Source organism: Haliaeetus albicilla, chromosome 2, assembly GCF_947461875.1.
Source record: "Haliaeetus albicilla chromosome 2, bHalAlb1.1, whole genome shotgun sequence".
Taxonomy (NCBI): domain Eukaryota; kingdom Metazoa; phylum Chordata; class Aves; order Accipitriformes; family Accipitridae; genus Haliaeetus; species Haliaeetus albicilla.
The window spans coordinates 2,378,805-2,400,080 of NC_091484.1; the positions used below are offsets into that span (position 1 = coordinate 2,378,805).

Consider the following 21,276-nt stretch of genomic DNA (forward strand, 5'->3'; position numbering starts at 1 on the left):
TGTAAGAGCTGGCAAAACATCGTTTCCAAGCTAGGCTCTTTAATCATCTGCTAATATGCTCTTTAAACTGTCATTGCAGAGGGCTTGACAATGTTACAGATAGTTTGTATTAAAGACACTTGCCGGGTTGGTACCTCAGGGGTGTTGGGCTGTGCTAGGAGAGCAGCCTACCTCTTTTCCTGTCCAGCACTTCCAGAACGGCTTTGAGCTTGTCTTTCTCATTCCTCCTCTTTCCTATTTGTCCCTTTTGGGGATTTCTCTATTCTGTGTTACTGGCAACATATGGAAAGACTGGGAAGCTGTTTTGTTCTTCTGGTTTCAACCAAACTTGTTGCAATTTGGATAGAGAGTATCAATTAAGGTTAATGACCTTCCATTATCCTTTGTCTAGTGGGTAAGTATCATTTACCATGTCAGGAGGTGGTGGATTTTGGCCGTTACAGTGGGATTTCACTTTTTGGAACAACTGTTGACAGCCAGATTCCCTACATTGAAGATAGACACTTCACTAAAGTTGTTGTGAACAGCATGTATTTAAAGGTCTGTGCACTGGCAGATGTGTTCAGGATGTGATTTTTTTATAACTTTTTTTCTTTTTTAGTAACTTAAACTTAGGACTATGCAGATATTAAGAAAATTAAAATTCTGGTGAAGATTGTACCCCAATGTCCTGCTGCAGTAGTGTTTTTAATGTTAACATTGTTTGGTTTCCTTTGCCCCTTCTGATTTTTATCAGTGGAGCTGAACAGCCACAACTCCTTTCAAAAGCAGTCTTTCCTACAGTGAGGAAATCCAAGTGAGCAGCTGTGCCTTTGTGACTTACATGGGAAAATGTACAGAATTAATTGGAAATGTGAAAAGTGATATTTTAGGCAACTTGGTACTTTACAGTTTCCAGAAGTTTGTTCATGAATAAATACTTAATGCTTCAGCCTTGAAGTGAAATGAAAAGTACTGCTGTTAGCCTGCTTCCAGATGCTAATGACACTGAAATATTGTTGATACTGGCCATCGAATTAGCTGTCCATCCCTTTACTGGTGCAAGGCGGTTCTTTCTAGCAGGGATCTGACTCCTGCGATCCCATGTTGTTACAAGCATCTGCTTCTTGTGCAAGCAGTGTCAGTAACCTCCACCCTCCATCCTGCCCCACAGCTAAGCATGTTTTCTTGGAAAAATTGATCCCCCCTCACTGCCCCTTTCCAGTTAAATTCTTTGCAGCATCTTGTGGTGGGGTCAGATGAAGTTTTAGTCCTCCCTCACTGCTTCTGGCCACCTGATCTGTTGTCGCCCTTTTTGGTGCTGGCATTCATTGGGATGTTCTGTGAGTATTTAATTCCCTAAACTGGCAGAGAACTATTAATTTTTCTTGGCTATAATAATAGTTTGCCATTTTAATGAGCTAAATACAACTTAGGAAAGGGTCAACAGACCTGGCAGAAACTTAAGGTCCCACCAGTTCCGTGAAACTTGATAGGATTCTTTTGGGAAGCTAAAAAGAAAATCAGTCTTTCTAAGGTTCAGTTTACTGTTGGTATATTTAAAATGTTAAGGCTGGCTTCCATATAACCTTTCAGATTTAATCTAAGTCTTTTGAGCAAGGTGGTACCAATTATACTTACCTGGTCATGCTGAAAACAGTTGCGTTTTCTGGTAAAGCTGACTAATGCAGGATGTTCTGGTACACAGATGGTTAAAAACTGTGCTGTTTAATCCAGGGGATTACCTTTCTTCAGAGCCTTCTGACAGAAACCTCTTCAGGGCATCCTGCTTGGTTAGAATATGTAGCAGATGGCTTGTTGCTGCTGAATACAACACTTTTTAAAAATACAGAGCAGCTTTCACTATGGCGAATTAGAGCCACTTGTAAAAACAGTAGGATAGATAATATCCTGGTTTATGAAGTACTCTGAACTTAAATAACTTGCACCTTTATTGTCTGTTTCATATTTGAAAAGCCAAAGGTTGCGTTCCTAGTAATAATACTCTTCTGTTCCCTTAAATAACAAGCTTCCCAGATGAATTCCCATTACCACATTGTCCTCCACTCTTCTGCCAAGGCCAGCGTGTCCATTTCATACCAGTTTTGAAAAACAGACACCCCATCACACCAAACTCCAGATACCCTGAACTGTTCAGATTGAAGCGATTGAAGATTGTAGCAGTGTGGAATTTTATTCCTATGCCTGTCTTTATTCTTGACAGGCAGCCTGCAGACTGATAGACCTCGCCTGGATCAAATTAAATTCATTTTTATTAAACAAATTGGCCCTAATTTAACAGTGGAGATTTTATTAAGCAGAACATAGCGTATACCTGTGATCTGCAGCATCTGTGCACCAAGGACATGTTGGATTGATATTAAAGGAAGCTTGTTACGCCTAAATAGAGCTACAGACTTTAAACAACACAAATGTTCATAATGTCCTCGAAGCTCCAGTTTAAAGCAATGCCTTTGGAAGAGCTAAATTAACATGTACAATCTCAACCAGAATGTATTTTTTTTTTTTTCCCCGCCCCGACTTCAGATTAATCCCATAGGTCCCTGGCAAAGAGCAATAGCGATAGACACGCTCCCCTTAGCTGGATGCTGCTAATGAGTGACTGATGTGATAGAGCTGCAGGAGGGTATCCTGGGAGGGCTGCGGGGAAGCGGTGATGGTCGTGGTTGGAGAGCAGGAGAAGCTGCACGGGGGAGCCAGGGCAGCGGTTGGAGCAGGCCTGTACGATTAGCTAGATTACCAGATAGACGTCAGGATCATCAGTCTTTGACCTCAGCGCTGGGACCGCTTGGGTGGAGGGGGCTGGGAGGCTGCGGCCAGGTTGACCCATAGCTGCAGATGGGAAGAGGCTGTCCCAGAGGGTTGTGCCTGGTGTATTCCTGCATGTGGGATTTCTTGCCTGAAATGTTTTTTTTTTTTATTCCTGTCACTGAATCAGATTGTGCCCAAATAAATGAGTTGTTTGTATTGTGTCTTGCAGCACTCAATAATTTTCCTCTCACACAGAAAACTTTTGGTAGCTGAACATTATAATTTAAAAAAAAATAATAATTCTCTCCCTACCCACATACTCACCGTCCAGATTTGGGGTGTATTTTGAATTCTTAGCCAAAGCATTAGAATTTAGACCTATAATTATTATTAATAATAATTTATAGCTTCCTTATTAGGTAGCTTAATTAAACTTACCAGAGCTGCTAAAGACTTCTTGAAGGAAATTAGATGAGAGTTTGCTAGTTTAGCCAGTGTATTCCAATCAAAGAAACTGGACATAGTGCCCAGTGTTAAACTAATCTAAAGTTGCAGAGGCCAAATGCGGAAGAGTAGTTAACAATAGGCTCCGGGATGAACAAGAAAGTTGTAATGCCTCTATCCACATCCTTGCCATCTAGTCACACTTGTACAGGCATGACGATACCCGTGTGTTGGTACAAACAGAACTGTGTTTTTTGTGAAGCGTATCAATGGTATGAGGTCATATCAAGAGCCAGGCAGCGCAAGATGTCACGTCTGAGAGTATTTCTTTCAGGTAGCCTTTTAAAAGCTGAAGTTACTAACTTTGTTATATAAGGCAAAGGGTTAAATTAGAAAAGTCTGGTGCTTTAAATATCTTTTTCAAAGACTACATAATCTGGTGTAGGCTAACTGTAATGACATAATCCAAAAATAGCCAATAGTCTTCTCCTCAATGCTCATCCTTGCTGCAGTTCTGCAGCTAAAGAATGGCAAATGCTAATCTCCTCAGGATGTTAGAGGACATAACCGTATCTGTCTGTGACATGGCACAGGAGAGACCTCTAGGGTCTTTCATGTTTGAATTTGGAGCAGGAGGTTAATCCATGTTCAAGTACCATGATTTTAACTAGAATACATGTTAAATGTTTGATCCACGGCTTTAAATTACAAGAGGGGAGATCTCCTCTCTAAGCGGGCAGGCATTCCCTCTTTTGTAGTAGCATGCACAGGCCTAGTCAAACTGGATTTTGTCTAAAGGATTCTGCTTGACCTGGTGTCAGTGATAAGATGGGAGGCTGGGGTTTTGGGAGGTATGTGGAGGTTTGGTTTGTTGGTGGGTTTTTTGTTTTGTTTTGTTTTTGTTTTTTAATGTAACAGAATGTCTGCAATTGAAAATGCAAATGAAATCACTTACCCCTATGCAAGTGTGGCCAAAAAGGCAGCCTCAATGTAACAGCAACCTCTCTGTTGTCGAGTTGTTTTTATAGGTATTATCACTAATAAATAAGACTAAGAAAGAAGATGAAGTAGCTTTAGGGATGTGTTATGTAGTACACAGCTATGCCTCAGCTGTTGATTTTGTTTTTTTGGAAAGAAGAGTTGAGTATATACAGTAGTGATTCTAGGGTGCCTGGTGTTGTGCTGAAAATGTAATACTTGTTTTTCGCTGATAATTCACTGAGTTTTTTAACTTTTTAACTTCCACATATTTTAAGAGCCTTTTCTTTTCAAAGCACATTTAATCCTTATAAAAGATTAATTTTCACACACAAACTCTGGTTTTAAGGATGATTTGATTAATGAGGTCTGTGTTCTTCTTTGTTTAAGTGTTTCTTAATCTCTTTTTGTCAGGGGACAGTTTTCTCTTCAGGTTAGTTCAAGATGGCAGACCAGAGGCAACGTTCGCTCTCTACCTCTGGAGAATCGTTATACCACGTGCTGGGGTTGGACAAGAATGCCACTTCAGATGACATCAAAAAGTCATACAGGTAAAGGTTCACATTTTACACCTGTTGCCCAATAGCACAAATAGCTTTAATTAAGTGTTCAACAGATTGCCTATTTATGTATAGGCTCGAGTTGATTTATTTAAACCTTTTTCAAGAAAAACTTGTAAGAAAACCAGTGAAGACATGGTTGCTTCTTGCAAAAATTGGTGTGAAAGCATGCCTACGCTTCAATTCTCAGATGTGCAGTATCATTCTGAAAGGCCTTTATCTAAAGTTGATGTATTGGCAAGGTTTTGGTAGCGGGGGCGTTACAGGGGTGGCTTCTGTAAGAAGCTGCTGGAAGCTGCCCCTGTGTCCGACAGAGCCAATACCAGCTGGCTCTAAGACAGACCCACCGCCGGCCAAGGCTGAGCCAATCGGTGATAGTGGTAAGGCCTCTGTGATAACATTAAGAAGGAAAAAAAAGTTGCGGGACAGACAGAAACGGCAGCCGGAGAGAGGAGTGAGAACATGTAAGAGAAACAACCCTGCAGACACCAAGGTCAGCGAAGAAGGAGGGGGAGGAGGTGCTCCAGATGCCGGAGCAGAGATTCCCCTGCAGCCCGTGGTGAAGACCATGGTGAGGCAGGCTGTCCCCCTGCAGTCCATGGAGGTCCACGGTGGAGCAGATCTCCAGCCGCAGCCCAGGGAGGACCCCATGCCGGAGCAGGTGGGTGCCCAAAGGAGGCTGTGACCCCGTGGGAAGCCTGCGCTGGAGCAGGCTCCTGGCAAGACCTGTGGATCTGTAGAGAGAGGAGCCCATGGAGCAGGTTTTCTGGCAGGACTTGTGACCCCATGGGGGACCCATGCTGGAGCAGTTCGTGAAGAACTGCAGCCCGTGGGAAGGACCCACGTTGGAGAAGTTTGTGGAGGACTGTCTCCCATGGGAGGGAACCCATGCTGGAGCAGGGGAAGAGCGTGATGAGTCCTGCCCCTGAGGAGGATGAAGCGGCAGAAATAACGTGTGACGAACTGACCGTAAACCCCATTCCCCGTCCCCCTGCGCTGCTGGGGGGGTAGGTAGAGAATCCAGGAGTGAAGTTGTGCCTGAGAAGAAGGGAGGGGTGGAGGGAAGGTGTTCTGAGATTTGGTTTTATTTCTCATTACCCTACTCTGGTTGATTGGTAATAAATTGAGTTCATTTTCCCCAAGTTGAGTTTGTTTTGCCTGTGATGGTAATTGGTGAGTGATCTCTCCTGTCCTTATCTCAACCCACAAGCCCTTTGTTATATCTTCTCTCCCCTGTCCAGCTGAGGAGGGGGGAGTGATAGAACGGCTTTGGTGGGCACCTGGCATTGAGCCAGGGTCAACCTGCCACAGTTGAACAGAGTTTTAAGACAGTGTGATCAGAGTTAAATTCTTCATGTCACGTAGCCTTGTGTCTGGCTTACAGGGATCACAGATGTGCAGTACTGCCCTTTTGTCCATAGTTTCCAATTCTGGCACAGTGGGGTATAGATTAAAGATGCAAATAAGGATGAAGACTGAGTATCAACAATGACTTTTTTCTAAAAATCCATTCAAAATTTCTTATTCCTTGTGGAGTTACTATTTTAAAGAGGATTTTTTTCTTTATTTCTTTTGTTATAGAGTTAGATGCATGAAGTGACTTCATACTGACCAAATAAAAACAAAAAAAAAGTCCTGTAACATCTTCCCTTTCCACATTCCCCCAAAATCTGCTTAAAAGCTATTGCTGCTTCACCTTAAGCATGAGCTGCAGTCTTGCAGGCTATTTGACAAGTGGCAATGTATTTAACATTACACTAGGGGTCAGTAGTAATCTTTACATGAGGATACTCTTTTTCGAAGTTGTTTTCTTTTAGTCTTTAAAACTTTACCATAACTTTTTCCCTTTCAAAGTTACATCTTAATACTGATGGCAACTATATGGTGAAGTTGATGAATAAACTGGTTCCACAGATTCTCAGAAATAAGCTGTGTCTTCCTAAAACCTTTAAGTGGAAGTTTGAATCTGTAATCTTCAAGCCTTAGCAACTGGAAAATAATTTTACTTTCTTGGGGGAAAAACTGCAACAGTTTTTCCTTTGGAGAAATGACCCAACTAGATCCTAGGGTGACATGTCGCTGCTTCAAACTTACCTGAACCTTTATCTAATCTTGTTTCCTCTGCTGCACCTTTACAAAAGGAGGACTGACCACCTCTTGTTTTCATTCCATTTGAACATTTTTTGCTGGCCTGTGGGCTATGGGGTTTGTGTACATGTAGGAAACGGGGAAATGAAAAATATTTATTTATTGCAGCCTAATAGTAGCTAAGCCCTTCCCTCTAATTATAAAAACTGTAATTTTCAGTCCTTACTGAGGCTACAGCATTAGTGGCAGCTGTGGACGTTATTTACTCGAGCAGCATCATTCACAGTTTGAGTGTTTCAAGTGCTCACTCAATTTATTGTTTGAATGTTGTGATATATTTACATGCGCATCCACATGTGTGCTTGCATAAATCTTTATTTTATGTTTGTCTAAACATTTCCCCACTGCAAAGTTGACATGTGTAAACATCTGCAGGCTTCTAGTGTATTTCTCAAATATGGGACTTTGTGGTAATTTTCTGTAGGAGGACAAGTACCTTTTTTGGTGTGGCATACAATTCTGTATCATTTTTCTACTTGTGAGCACATTTTTTCTGTTTATAAGGAGGTGTTGGCCAGTTATTTCTACTGATTTCTATAAATAGCCTGGGCCATGCCAGAACTAGCAAATTTATCAATGCTTAATCTGATTTTTTTTGTGCTATGCTCAAAGACCTCTGGGGACTGTAAACTGCTGTCATTTAGCTGTAAGAGATGTAGCATGATTAGGGGAGGTACGTTGTGATTTCCTGGTATCTCGAAACTCTGAAGTGTTTTCTATTCTAGCAGGCCATGAACTGAAAAGTACTTTGTTCCTGCACAGGAATTGGTGAATTAACCACAAGTGATTGTCTGTTCTATTTTTGTGTTTAGATGCTGCGGATTAGCTGTGGTAGCTTGCTTTTATTTAGTGTTCGGTACGACATCTTAGACTTGTGCTGTGTCTTTTTTCTGTTAGGTTGGCCTTTGCTTTAGCAGGAGCAAAACTTACTGGTGGAAATTGCTGGAGCCGAGGCGTAAAAAAAGGCTACTACCTTCCTTCAATGTTTCTCTTTTTTTCCATTGGATTTCTGAGGCCCAAATCTAACAGTCTGAAGTCAATCCTGTGAATTAAGTTAGACACTGCTGTAGCCTTTTGTTATCATCTAAGGAAGAATCATCAGTGAAGTTGAATCACAGATGAAGGAAACCAACTGGAACTTGAAAGTCTCCCTTGAGTGACAGGCTATGGAATGAAAAAAAATAAAATATCAAAAACCAGGAACCCAAATCGCAGTTTTTAATCTATAACGATCTCTTTTCTCTTTCTGCAGGAAACTGGCATTGAAATACCATCCCGATAAAAACCCTGATAACCCAGAGGCAGCAGAAAAATTTAAAGAGATCAATAATGCACATGCAATATTGACCGATGCCACAAAGCGAAACATTTACGATAAGTATGGTTCTCTGGGTCTGTATGTAGCAGAGCAGTTTGGTGAAGAAAATGTGAACACGTACTTCGTGCTATCCAGCTGGTGGGCAAAGGTAAATGAAAGTGCAAAGAGAAGTTATCCTGGACTGGCATTTAAAACTCTTGAAGAGCTTCATTTGATAATTGTGTTTGTTTCTACTTTTGGAAATTGCTGAATTTCTGACACCTGGTAATTAACCTCTTACTGTGTTGCCATCTCTAGTTCAGAACTATTCTTCTGTTACCTTTCAGTGATTCAGGCCTAATAAGCAAGACTTATATTACTAAGAGAATCTTGGACCCTTCTAGTGGATTTAAAAGTGAGGAGGATCTGGGGGGGTATTCTTTCTGGTAGTATCTGCTAAGTGATTTTGCAGAACAAGTCCTGACTGTGAACTTGAGCTAACACAGGAGATCCTCTTTAGAAGTATGCTTACAAAATTACTCAGAGGCTTCCCTGAACAAATGTCACTTCTTCAGCTCTTCTCTGATGTGAGAGACTGCAGGTTATTTGTTCACTTGCCTATCCTTGTTTCTCGTGCAGCAGAAAGAGCATCACCAGTATACCAGAATTACACTGCAAGCTCATGTTTCCTCACAAATGCATGCAAAAAGCTGTTCAAAAGTATTGCATGCATGCAGTAGACGTAACAATTATTGTATAGATGCCTTCTAGGAGTCTTCTATCAGTACCAAGGAATTGCTGTATTTTACTGAACTATTTTTAAGCAGAATATGCTTCTGTCTTTTTAAGTAACACATTTTAAAATCACCACATTTACTCAAAAGTGCAAAAACCCTGTATGTTGCACATTTACACATTTCTCATACTGAAATTGTCCAGGCTTTTGCATTTCGGAGTTCATGTGATTGCAGTCTGCTTGCACAGAAAGTAGTAAGTAAAAGACAGTGTAACTATGAAACTGAAGTATGAAATCATAACTGCACCAGCTTACTTTAGTGACATGATGTTGTTCACAGTGCTTTATGGGTGATTAAAACCTTTTCCTAGTCTTGGCATTTCATTTCATGGGTTCATTTTTCTACCCCTTGCCAGCATTATCTCCACCTCTTGATTCCCCTGCAGTAAGAGAATAGTTTTATCAGAGTGCTTGTTTGCTATTTTTCAAATTATTTTTTCAAACAATTGTGCAGTGACCTATATGAAGATTTTAATTTTGCCCATTGTCACCGTGATAAGCACCTGGCAGGCTTGACTAGCTTTGAGTTGCCTTGCTCGCGTATTGGTAGCATCTAACCTCAGCACCCCAAACTTCGGTATGGTGAGCTTTGCAGCCATGCCTTCGACCTGAGTAGGTCGAAGTCCCTGCTGTAGGTACATCGCGACCTGTGCATCAACTAGCTAGCGTAAATCTTTTCCAGGGTTATTTATGTATGCTACAATCTGTCCTAAACTATTGTACCTCTGGATTTTAATACAGATACACTTCTTAGGCCTGTATCTTCTTCCAGAGGTAGCAGAATAGTCCACTTTAAACCTAAATTGTAGGAGTTCTTCAAGTAAACCAGGTTGGCAGTATTCACCTGAGTATAAAATGTTGGGAGCTGCAGCCATATTTTGCACATATTTTTAAATATATCTTGGTGATGAAGTATAAAACTAGCTAGTAAGTTCTGTGTCCACATTGCTGTATTTTTGGTCTCTGGTTCCTGTATCTGAGTCTCACAAACTCGGTGATCATGGTGTGGTAGGCACAGGTTATGAATATTTCTTTGTCTTCTGTCCTCTGCAGGCCTTGTTTGTGTTCTGTGGGCTCATCACAGGCTGCTATTGCTGTTGCTGTCTGTGCTGCTGCTGTAATTGTTGCTGTGGGAAGTGTAAACCTAAACCTCCTGAGGGTGAAGAGCAGGAATACTACGTCTCTCCAGAGGACTTGGAGGCACAGTTGCAGTCAGATGAAAGGGGTAGGTAAAAACCCTGTGAGATTTCTGGAATAACCGTCAGTCTCTGACAGAGTGCTTGGTGTGCTGGTTGAGGAGCAGCGCTTGCTATGTAGAGATCAGCACAGGTCTTGGATTGTAGATGGTGGTGAGGGAATACTTGTGACACGAGTTACGTGGGTGACGCCAACACCGGAGATACGGTTGCTGAAAACTCCTGGAGGGTCTTTGTTGAACTTGGTGGGGTCACCTTCAGAGCTGATGGTGATGACGATCATTTAGCTTCTTTCCCACATCACTGGAGTAACATACCAGCCAGACACGTGCAATTATAGAAAGGGGCTCTTTTACCCCAAAGGATGGGGGGTGTCAAGGTGGCTTTTTTAACTGTGTTAGATGTAAAGGAAATGGGACTGCTATCCTAGCAGCTATATCTAATACTGTTAATGAAGATATAATGCTATTCCTGTAGAATTAAACCAATCATTTAAAAAATTGTAGAGCCTTGTGTATGCTCTGATCATGTTTTTAACAGGCATTGCTGAATGGTGGGCAAGGATCAGCTGCTTTTACGTGAAGAAGGAAATATAAAAATGTTCCACATGTAGATTTGAGTTGAATGGTATTGTGTGTGGACTGAAAAACAGTAAATTAACATCATGCTCTTAGTGGAGTGTAAAATTGTGTTATCAAAGTGTTGTAGGGAGATGTAACTTATGCTTACCAAAACATACAATGCTGGTTTTTTTTCCTTAGTGTGCTAAGCCTTTTGTCTTCGCTTTTCAGAGGCCTCAGACGCACCTATTGTGATACAGCCAGCATCAGCCACAGAGACAACCCAGCTCACAGCTGACTCTCACCCCAGCTACCACACTGATGGATTTAATTAAGTTAAGGAAACACTGTAATTAGAATGGATTAAAAAAATACATGGCCAACTCAACACTAGATTCATGAACATTAGAAGTAGAGAATGGGGAGGGGGAATAATTCTGCCACAGTAAGAAGGCAGCTTTCCAACCTGCCGAAAATATTTTGTAATCCCTTCAGCCTTTTGTCACCTTTCAGTGTCGTATCTTGATGATACGTGAAGTGCTGTAGCATGCAGTATTTAAAGCAGTTTAGCTACGGTCTTATTTGTTTCCTTTGTTTTTTTTTTTTCCCTGTTGTTTTTTTTTTATAGCATGTATGGAGTTATGTTAAATGTCTGTGATGTAATGTATTGAGTTGTCACAATATAAGTGTGATGGAGACATTCTGCATTTTAAGCAGTGGTACTGGCCTAAAAATGAGATTTAAGGTGTTTCACAGAAGCCACCATTCTTCCGTACAGCTGAGCTGTCAAAGACCTTTAAAAGTCCATGATTTTCATTTGAGTGCAACAAACCAATTCTTTTATTCCTCATTCTATTCCTGCGTTGTTACCTAAGCAAGTTTACAAAGCCAAGAACCAAAAAATGCCAGTCCTACAGAGCTGGAGTTCTCTCTAATGCTGGTTTTCAGCTTAAATAAATCTACCTTGAAAAATAAAAAGGGAGAGTTTCCAATCTTTGAACAGTAAATTGATGAACAGCTCTTTACGTGTAAGGCGATCTTCAGTGACAATATAGCCGCAAACTGTAGTTTGCCACAAAACCAACTGTGAATGGGCTTATTTAGTGGTATCAGTGGGATTTTAACTTCAAGCACAATTCTGTTTTGGTTTGAGTTCAGTCATTTTCCTGAAATGCTAAAGACCAAATCATGCAGCTTTTTTTTTTTTTTTGAACACATGAGAATCTTAAAGTGAAATTTGTTAATTGGTTTTCACTGAGCAAGTGAGTAAAATGCAGACAGTAGGCAACAGCATAAAAGGTTTTAAAAAAAATTGGGTTTAAAAATTTTGTTCTAATAATTTGAGATTTTAATAGACAAATGGGGTATTACGTGTCTTTTTTTAAAGCTTTTATAATACACTAGCCCTTTAATTTTCTCATGAACATCTTTGAGGAGTACTTAAATGGATTTTTAAGAACAAAACACCTTTCTTTGTGTTTATATTATATAATTTGCACATTGTCTTGCATTTAGACTTGTTTACACCAGTGTTTTTCTTTTCCTCAGAACAACTATGGGGAAACCATTGAAAGGTTTCCTGTACTATTGTGAAACCAAATCATGTTTGAATACTGCTCTGGTAACTGTGGTTTATTGAGGTTTAACTGTTAAAAAAAGCATTTTAGGCAGCTACTGAATTGCTGGTATATTTTGTTGTTAATAATCCTGCTTTAGATGATACAAAGTCAGGATCTAGAACAGCTACCAGAGAACCTACACTTGGCACTTTTAGCAGTTAATTACAGCCTCTTTAATTTTGATCTTTATGGTTTTGTATCACAATGCCTCTACTGTCCTTTGTATCTCCTGTCTCCCCTTTTCATTTTTCACCTATTTCTGTTGAGAGGCTATTTACAGCTTTCCACCCTGTGTTTGCTGCTCTCTTACAAGATCCAGGTGTTACTTTTGAATGGGGTAAAGCACTGTCAGTCTGTAAGAAAACCACCAGAAAAGGAAGGCGACTCTCCTGCCAGAGAATCATTCTGAATATATTTTCACACTATCTTTCCATGAGCCAAAAACGATGGAGCACGTAAGATGTGACGTGAAACCGTGTTAAACATACTGGGTAGAAGAAAATGTTCTTAACACGGTCTCAATGCTAAGTGAGGGATGTTTGCAAAATCAGACTTTCCTGTAGCTGTAGGTACAAGCACATGTTTGTTGCCTGCATGTGAGCTTGTTGCAAATAAGCATGCTTGTGATACCACATCAGGTCCCAAAAATTGAAGAAGAAATGTTACTTTTAATTAACTGGCTAGATTTCAGTAGCACACTTAAGTCGTTTCTTCCTCGTTGATAGTCCTTTTAGACCTGGAACTTGGTGGTTTACTGGAAGATACTTTTAACTTTTTCTGTCTGGAAAACTCTCTTGGGTGGCCTTGAGGACAGTTGTGTATGATTTGGCTTGAGGTCCTTATTTAATTAAAGTCTTTGTTTGACCCCTTGGAATGAAAAGCAATTTTTTAGGCTTAAAAAAATAATGTCACATTGGCTATCCTTGTAGATTTTGCCTGAAGCCTGTTCTTGATGTTGAATTGCACGCTGGAGTATGCTTGAATATCTGCAAGCTTTCTCCCGTAAAAACTCACTGGTTAAAATTGCCCTTATCTGTGCAAATTATGTTCTTGGTAAAAAAGAAATTGTGTTAGGGGGTTTTTGGGGCTTTGTAAATAAGCAGAGTTGGTCAGAGTGACTTGGTAGAATGAGGGAGAGGCTGTTTCCATTGTTTGTTGTATTCTGTGCCCCCCGTGTTCATCTAGATGGGTAACACAAAGCCAGTTGTTTCGATTGTTGGGAGCAGCTGTGACCCCCGAGGCTGGGGGCTGGTTGTCAGTGTTAAGTTGGAATAACACTCTCTTATTACTTAACCCCTCTGGGCTACTTCCACTGAACTAGAAAGGCTGGCAGGAGGTTGTGGCTCCGGGGGGGCTGCAATGCACCTGGAGTCGCTCCGCACGCTCCTGACATCAGAACCGAAATGTGGGCAGCAAATGAGGGTTAGAGGCGATACCGTTACCTGTTGTTTTGCACTGCTTGGGAAAAGATTACATCCAGGGTAAATTGGCTGGTTTAGTTCTTCGCTTAGCAAGGCATGAGTTTGAAAGAGACTGCTTTCCTTTCAGCTGCATCTGTGGGTGGTGTGTGAATAGTAAATTAGTCTGTATGCTGTTACACGCCAGAATGATGTTAGATACTCCAAGGGAAACTACTCTAAGATCCCAGTTACAAGGAATGACAGGAAAACACATTTTTAGATGAATATTCATGGGTTTTGAAACTGTTTTAAGTTTGCCCATGTTACTCTATAATCTCTGAAGTTAAGATTATTGTGTATTAATGTAGTTCTTCTTGAAGTATATAAGAAAGCTATTTAAACATTGCTTCTTTAAAACAAAACTTGTGTAATTGGAAGATAAGTAGGTTAAAGCCCACTTTTCTTCTGCTCTTGTAGGTGAGGTACAAGAGTAACCCAGGCTCTAACATAAGTTGCACTTCAAAATGGCCAAGCTGAATCCTAGTAAATGCAAAGTTGTATTGGAAATAATGGTTAAAAATCTGGCACAGAAAATCACTCAGCAGTTCTGAGCTTGGGCAGATGGAGCTGCAGTGTCCCCACCAGAACTGCAATAGCACAGCATTGCAGGCACTGCAGCCCCTTACCTGGCTTATATGCAGAATGTTTCCTTCCAAAATTAAACCTGAGCACTGTTGATCTCTGTTCAGCGTGTTGCCAGAATTAAAACTTGAGCTTTGACTTTTTTTTGTTTGTTTTGTTTCTTAAAAGTTGTATCATTTTTTACAAGTTGCCTGAGACCTCCGTTTCCGTAGTTCAGCCCACCTCCATCTAGCTCATCGAACCTCTTCAGCACCAATTTTCTTAGCACTCGTAGCTCCTCCTGACGAGGAGGAGTATCGGGGAGAATCTGATCTGGAGAGCTTCTGCTGGCTGGTGTTTAGGACCACTGACTTTATTCCCGATCCGTGTTGTGTGGAGAGCCATTCGTAGCTTAGGGTGAGTAGGGAAAGCTACTGCCTCGCTGCAGAGAGTGCTCAGGTACCATCCCTCCTGGCTGCAGCCAAGCTGCTGGAGAAGGAGGTGGTGCTGGACCTGCAGTGCCCCGTCCTCCCTGGGGATGGGGAAATCCCCAACGCACTGTAGTACAACCAATTGTACGCTTCACTTGAAGTGAATGAAGGGGCATTGCACCCGTTAAATGCCAGTTTCATTTTGTTAGTGATGTTTGTAGGAAATTCTTAAATATTTATCTGTATATAAATTTGTTTATGTAAACCTCAGTGGCGTCCAATAGGGTGTAGATTTCTGCTGATTCCATGCAGTGATGTTTTAGAGCCATGTTACCTTTTTAGTCTTATTTTTAGATTTGTAATATTTTTAAACTGCTTTAGATATTAGTGCTCATAGTGTTCTTAAAATGTGATGCTCTTTGAGATTTGGGTGAGCACAGCCTGCAGTCTGAACAGAAACGCCCATTGAGGAGGAAGGCAGGAAGGCTTGAGCACGGTACTGAGAAAGACCGAGTCCTGCAGTGGATCTGTGGTCAGGGGAGTACAGTCTTCAAACCCTTCGTGTCAGCCTATAAACACTACAGGTGTAACCAGGGCAGGAGCCTGACTGGAAAGATATTCCTGTCCCATCTGTAAAGCGGTTGTGTTGTGTGGTGTAGAGGGACACCAGTGTGCTTTCGGGGGGTTTATATCAGAGCGTTTGTATCGTATACACTCCTTGAGAGAGGTACCTGCTTTTCTCAACTAGTTTGTGCCCTTCGTCTGTCTGGTGCCCTTCGGTGTTCTTGACATTTCCAGATAATTTAGGAAATGTGTTTGTGCTGCAGGTTTTTTCTACCCGATGCAACTGGGTATTGGCGTCATTTTTAACAGGAGATTCTTGCAAGGTGGTCAGGGAGGCTTTTGCAGCCCCCGCCTCATGTTAATAATTCTGGATGCTGTTTAAATACGCATTAATCTTAGAGCACTGAAACGTAACCCCCCCCCAGTGCAAGGGTTTATAGTGTAAGGTTGGTATAAACTTAACATGCTTAATCATTTGATGCCGCTTCTCTGTATTATAGTGGAAATCATCTAGTTTGTAGTGTATCATTACACCAACAACTGCTTAAAGTATCTTGAAAGAAATGTAACTGATAGCTAACAAGGTGGCAGGAAATTTGTCAGTGTTCAAGTCCTGCAAGAACCATGGGCTGCTCCTCGTCCTGCGCTGGGAGGCTTACATGCTATCTGGGACTCAGCAAGACTGAAATTCCCATTTCCTTCCAAGAAGATGCTTTCTTTACTGTGAGAAGAAACTGTGTGAGGGAAGCTGTCTGTCTTTGACATTTGCACAAGCCAAATGCCGTCAATCTGGAAGACAAACCTTCATTTGGAAATCAAATGCCAATGTTACACGCGCAGTTAATTTTTTTGTTAAAAGGATAGATGCTGGGAATTTCTGGTGGTTATATGTATATACATGTATATGTATAGAGGAAGCTCTTATATAAAATGGCCATTCATTCCCAAGTGCTGTTGTCTTCTCTGCTCCCTTTCCCCCACAGCCAGCCACGTGGGTGTACTCTTGCAGTCTGTGAGCGGTTGCTTGTCATACCCTTCCAAAAATTTTAACGATCTACTTGAATTCCGTGAGGTGCCCTTTGTCCCCGGCCCCTCCGGCTGGAGCTGGGCTTTGCCTGCTCCGGCTTTCCTTCGGAGGAAGGAAGGGAAACCTGACGGTAACAAGGAGGGCAAGGGGCCATCTCTGGAATGGCTTGGACTTGTGCAGGCTGGTATGTGGGGTGTTTTAAATGTGGTCGATGTGCTCATTGCTAGAGGTGTGATAGAATACATTGATTTGGGTTTTTTTCCTTATACTCGTTTTCACCACACTGTACTCTCCAAAGTGGGACTCGGTGAGCTCACAGAGCAAGGTCCAAACCCATGCTGTAGCTTTGGATTGCAACATCATGTGTGTGTATGTATGTATATATGCACATATGTATATATTTATACAACAGGTGTGCACCTAGTACTTGCTGCTGTTTTTTCTTTGGTGGTAAAAACGTGAAATTTGGCTTGAAGTACTGCTATGAACTCTCAGCCAGACAAGCGGGATGTTTGAGTTTTGTGTGTCCAGAATTGTGCTTTTTCCTTTCAGCTGCAGGAAAAAAACCCAAACAAGATCAGTCAGGTTAAATGACTGGTGAAGGAAACGGTGGAAGGATCCTGTTGTATAAATAAACGGGTAGTACAAGTGGGAGAGCTGTGCTGTTTGAAAAGGAAAAGCAATCTTCTGCTCCCAAGGTCTTACCTCCTTGCTCGAGTGAGTTTACACTTGAACAATGTGGCGTGTTTGCACGGCCTGCTCCGGTTACTCCCTTTACAGTGCTTGCAGGTGGGATTCATAAGGACTTGGAGTTATTGCAAGTCATAAAGCTAAAGTTAGGCAGTGATCTGTGTAAAGGCACAATGATTGTGGCCAACGTATGTGTGAGTACCACCAAATCGCTTCCAGTCATAGCGGGTCGAGCCCGCAGCCGGCCCTCCTCGGGCCTTTCGTTCCAGGGGCTGTTGCCTGACGTACAAAACACCGGGGGGGGGGGCGGTTCTGCTTCACGGCAGAAATAGGGGAATATTTCGGGGGGGATTCCTTTATCGCTTACACATTTGAAGTTCTGTTTGTGTCCATCACAGTAGATAAACTCTGAGGTTTGCCAAGTTCCGAACACTTGATGTTTCCTCGCCTGGATGCGTGCCGCCTGAGCCCATCACTGTCATTCCTTCCTTCCACTTGTCCCCGCCTTCGCCCGCTTTTCTGGGGCTGGGCGTGGATGGTTTGGTTTGTGTTATCGCAGACATCCGAGGCGGTTTATATTCATTTTGCATGTGAGCAAGGCCCTGAACTAAGTAATTCATCATGGGGTTTGGTTGTATTGGCCTCTTTATGAAGCCTAAGGGAGCTGAGGACGCTGGGAGAGAATGCGTTCTGCATTTGCACTGTACTTCAACTCGGGCGGGGTGGGGTGGGGGGAGTCCATCTTTAAAAAAAGAAAAAAAAATTGTAGAAAAAAAAAAAAACCAAACCACAATCGAAGTATAGATGCATCTGAAAAGCAATTATAATATAGACATATATATATTTTGTTATGTTACTAAAGGACCATACTTTGAACTGTATGTAAGTAGATGTGGCTGTTTGAACTTTGTGGATTGTAACACTCGATACTACTGAGCTCCTGTACATACACGCAGTGACGGCAGAAGGAATTATTTTATGTTTTAGCATGGTAATTTGTGTATTGTATGTCCGAATATAAACTAAAATAAAGATTGCTAAGTTATCTGAAACCACTGTTGTAAAATAAATGTTTTCAATGCAGAAATGCACATCGGCTTTTTCTTTCCTTATCTTAACTCGTCACAAGAGGAAGTGTCTGCATGGCCCGAGGGGGACGTGCGTGGAGTTGGGTGGGACGTGGGAGAGGTCTCCCGTCTCCTGCTGTCCCTTGGGTGGGCACGTCGTGGTGCCCGGCAGCTCCTCGGCTTTGGGTTGCGGATGGATGCGGGGTCCCTGGGGCAGGGACTGCAACTGCTCCCTCCTCCCTCCTGCCACCTCTTGCACCCGCTGTGGGCTCCCTAGCACTTTTTGAGCTTTAAAGGCCAAAGCCCGTTAAGGTGATGCTGGACTGTGGCAGGTATTTGGGGTGTAAATACAAGTTATAGTTGCCAGGTGGTGCAAGAAATGATTACAGGGTGCTGGGGAAGGGGCCAGCTTGCTCCAGCCTCAGTGGAGGTCTGTCTGTTTGTAGTGAAAATACGCTTTTCTGAAGAAGCTCACATTGTCGGAGACTGGTTTTGCTTCCTGGTGTTGCTGGTGGAGAGAGAGAAGCAGAGAGGAGTGAAAGACGTGCCGAAAGCTGCTACAAGACTTGTTTCCAAGCCAAGGTGGGGACTGAGGCAACGTAAACCTGAGTCCTGCCCCAGCACCAGTGGCTTCCATTACCCGTACGGCTTCCCTGGGATCACTCGTTTTGAAGAGGTTAATTCTGCTTTTGATGGAAATCCACCAGAAGGAGGTAAGCACAAAATTATGACGTTTCAACTCCGCGCGTGCTCCCCAGCAGGACTCATGGTGGGTATGGCCTCGGCATAGCCGGTGGGGGCTGTGCCGGCTCCTGCTCCAACCCCTCGCCTTGCAGGATGGTTCACAGGGGGGCAGCTGCCTCCGACCGCCCTCCCCTTGTGCCAAAGCCAAACCATGTCCTGGAGCCACAGCCGCAGGGCACGCTGGTGGCTTTGGGCAGCTGTGCAGAGAACCGAGGAAGGGCTCCCATCACACCGTGCCCTGGTGAGGGTTACTCATGGCTGGGGATGCCTGGCAGGAGTGCAGGCAGGGCACAGCGAGCAAAACGCTCCTGCTGGCAGCCTGAGGTTGGAAACATCCATGCCTGGCAGGAGTGCAGGCAGGGCACAGCGAGCAAAACGCTCCTGCTGGCAGCCTGAGGTTGGAAACATCCATGCCCAGCAGGGACAGTTTTGGATGCCTTTTGCTGGGAAAACACATCCTGTCATCAGGCACCTTCTGGCCGCGCTGCCCTTGGGGCACTGGGCGACTGAGCTGGGGGCTGGCTCTTTAGATAAAATGACATTTTCTATTGGAGACTTCTGGTTATTTTTTTCATTGTTCCCTCCCCATAACAAATTAAACCCCTTTACGTGTCACTTTGAGGTTTGTATCACAGGCTACTTGGGTGTAAGAATTTCATCCTCGCCCCAACTTGGGATGAAACCCAGTACCCACATATGGCCCTTCGTCATGGGCAGGCTCTGGGCTCCCACCCCACAGCCGGGCTGTTTGATGCCATTACTGAGGCCGGCTGCTGCCTGTGCACCTTTGATTTCCCATTGCTTTGAAATGCTAAATACAAACAGTGGCCGCTGTGCTGATGGCCAAAGGATGCTCTGCCTCTCTGCCTGCCAGCAGCGTGTCCTTGGCTCATCCCGGCTGGCACAAGCTGGAAATTGCACTCTTGGGGACTCTGGGAATGAAGTTTGGCACCGCGTATGCCAGCTCAGAGGGGCCAAGGAAGCGCAGGATGCAGAGGGTCACCGATGAGCGGGAGGAGATCCAGAGCCTCTGGTCCCTCTCTGGGCTCTTAGGGACCACCCCGAGCCATCCTCCGAGCTGAGGCCACGGCACCGCGGAGGAAGGGGCTTCAGGGCGGTTGGGCAGGGGAGAGGATGCGGTGACACGGAGCCGGGGCTGGAGCGATCCCTCGCTGAAGCCCGGTGTTTGGCTCATCGACCGTGAACTGCCGTGGCCTCACTTGGAAAAGGCGCTGAGGGGCAGAGGAAAAAAGCTGCTGGGGCAGAGAAGACCTTAGGGAAAGCCACCAGGCTGGGGGGTGCAGGGTCAGGGTCAGGCTGTCCCCTCTCTGATGTCCTTGAGGTGTCAGAGGTCCTGTCTGTCCCCATGCCCACCCCTGGTCGGTCACCCAGGGCTGGGATGGCTGAGCCGGCCATGGGGAGGTGAGGCCAAGGACCCTGCAGTTTGCAGAGGGCCCCCAGGACACTTTTTCTCCTTCCCCCAGGAGATGCAACAGAGCAAACCCTCCTACCACGATGGTCTGTGCTTGGGAGCCTTCCCCAAACCCAGTTCAGCTCCGTCTTGCCCCAGGGCTGCTTCGCAGCCCCATGCCGGCAGCACAGGCAAGGGGTGGCAGGCAGCAGTCCCTGCACAGCCTGTGATGGCAATGGCCGCTCCGAGCACGGGACTGTGTTTTTGGGAGGGGGATTGAGGTGATGGGGGGGGTCCATGCCTCAGTGCAGGACACAGTGTGAGGAGGGAGGGGGCCAGGACCCCCTGGGGGGGCTGTGATGCTCTTGCTGCTGATGCACAGTCAGGAAAGCTGTTACACGGATGCTCGTCTTCCTCCGAGAGCCACCAAGCTCAGGTTTCGTTAAACCTTGTCCCAAACCACCAGATGTGACACTAAAAGGCGCAAACTTGCTGCGAGGCCAGGAAGCGGTGGCTTTCGGAACCAGTCGCAGCGATACTGGAGGAGGAAAAGCCCCGGCTGGGTCTCGGGGTGCAGCTCCCAGCCTGGGGCTCGGAGCAAACTCCGTTTGTAAAAGCCATGTCTGCCCTGGGAGGGCTCTGTGGCTGGAGGACACGGGGCTGCTGCAGCTGGAGCTCGCCGGCACCCATGGACGGTGCTGCGTCCCTGTCGGGGCAGGAGGAGCCACCAGTGCCTGCCAAGCCACCGTCCCCAGTGCAGCCCCCCGTGGATGGACCCACACACCCAGCTGTCCCCCACTCGTGTCCCAGGCCATCCCCTCAGCGCTTGACTTGCCTTAGGCTGCTGCCGGCACCCGGCAAGCAGCAGAAATTCTCCTCCTCCTCCTGCCAGGTCTGGGGGCCTCAGCTCAGCCAGTCCCAGACCCCCCCTCCTGCCCCAGTAAGGCCCCAGCTTTCCGGAGAGGGTTAAAA

At 44.2% G+C, this 21,276-nt stretch overlaps 1 protein-coding gene across 6 annotated transcripts in view; it reads left to right on the forward strand.

Moving 5' to 3' along the window:
• Nucleotides 1-18,173, forward strand: part of DNAJC5 (DnaJ heat shock protein family (Hsp40) member C5) — a 37,591-nt gene extending 19,418 nt beyond the window's left edge. For all 6 annotated transcript variants that reach the window (XM_069802727.1, XM_069802735.1, XM_069802696.1 and 3 more), the window contains 4 exons: nt 4,588-4,724; nt 8,134-8,347; nt 10,028-10,199; nt 10,962-18,173. In XM_069802727.1, coding sequence (XP_069658828.1) covers nt 4,618-4,724; nt 8,134-8,347; nt 10,028-10,199; nt 10,962-11,065 — 597 coding nt within the window. In that variant the 5' untranslated portion in view covers nt 4,588-4,617 and the 3' untranslated portion in view covers nt 11,066-18,173. The remainder of the gene's footprint in view (nt 1-4,587; nt 4,725-8,133; nt 8,348-10,027; nt 10,200-10,961) is intronic.
• Nucleotides 18,174-21,276: the final 3,103 nt, after the last annotated feature.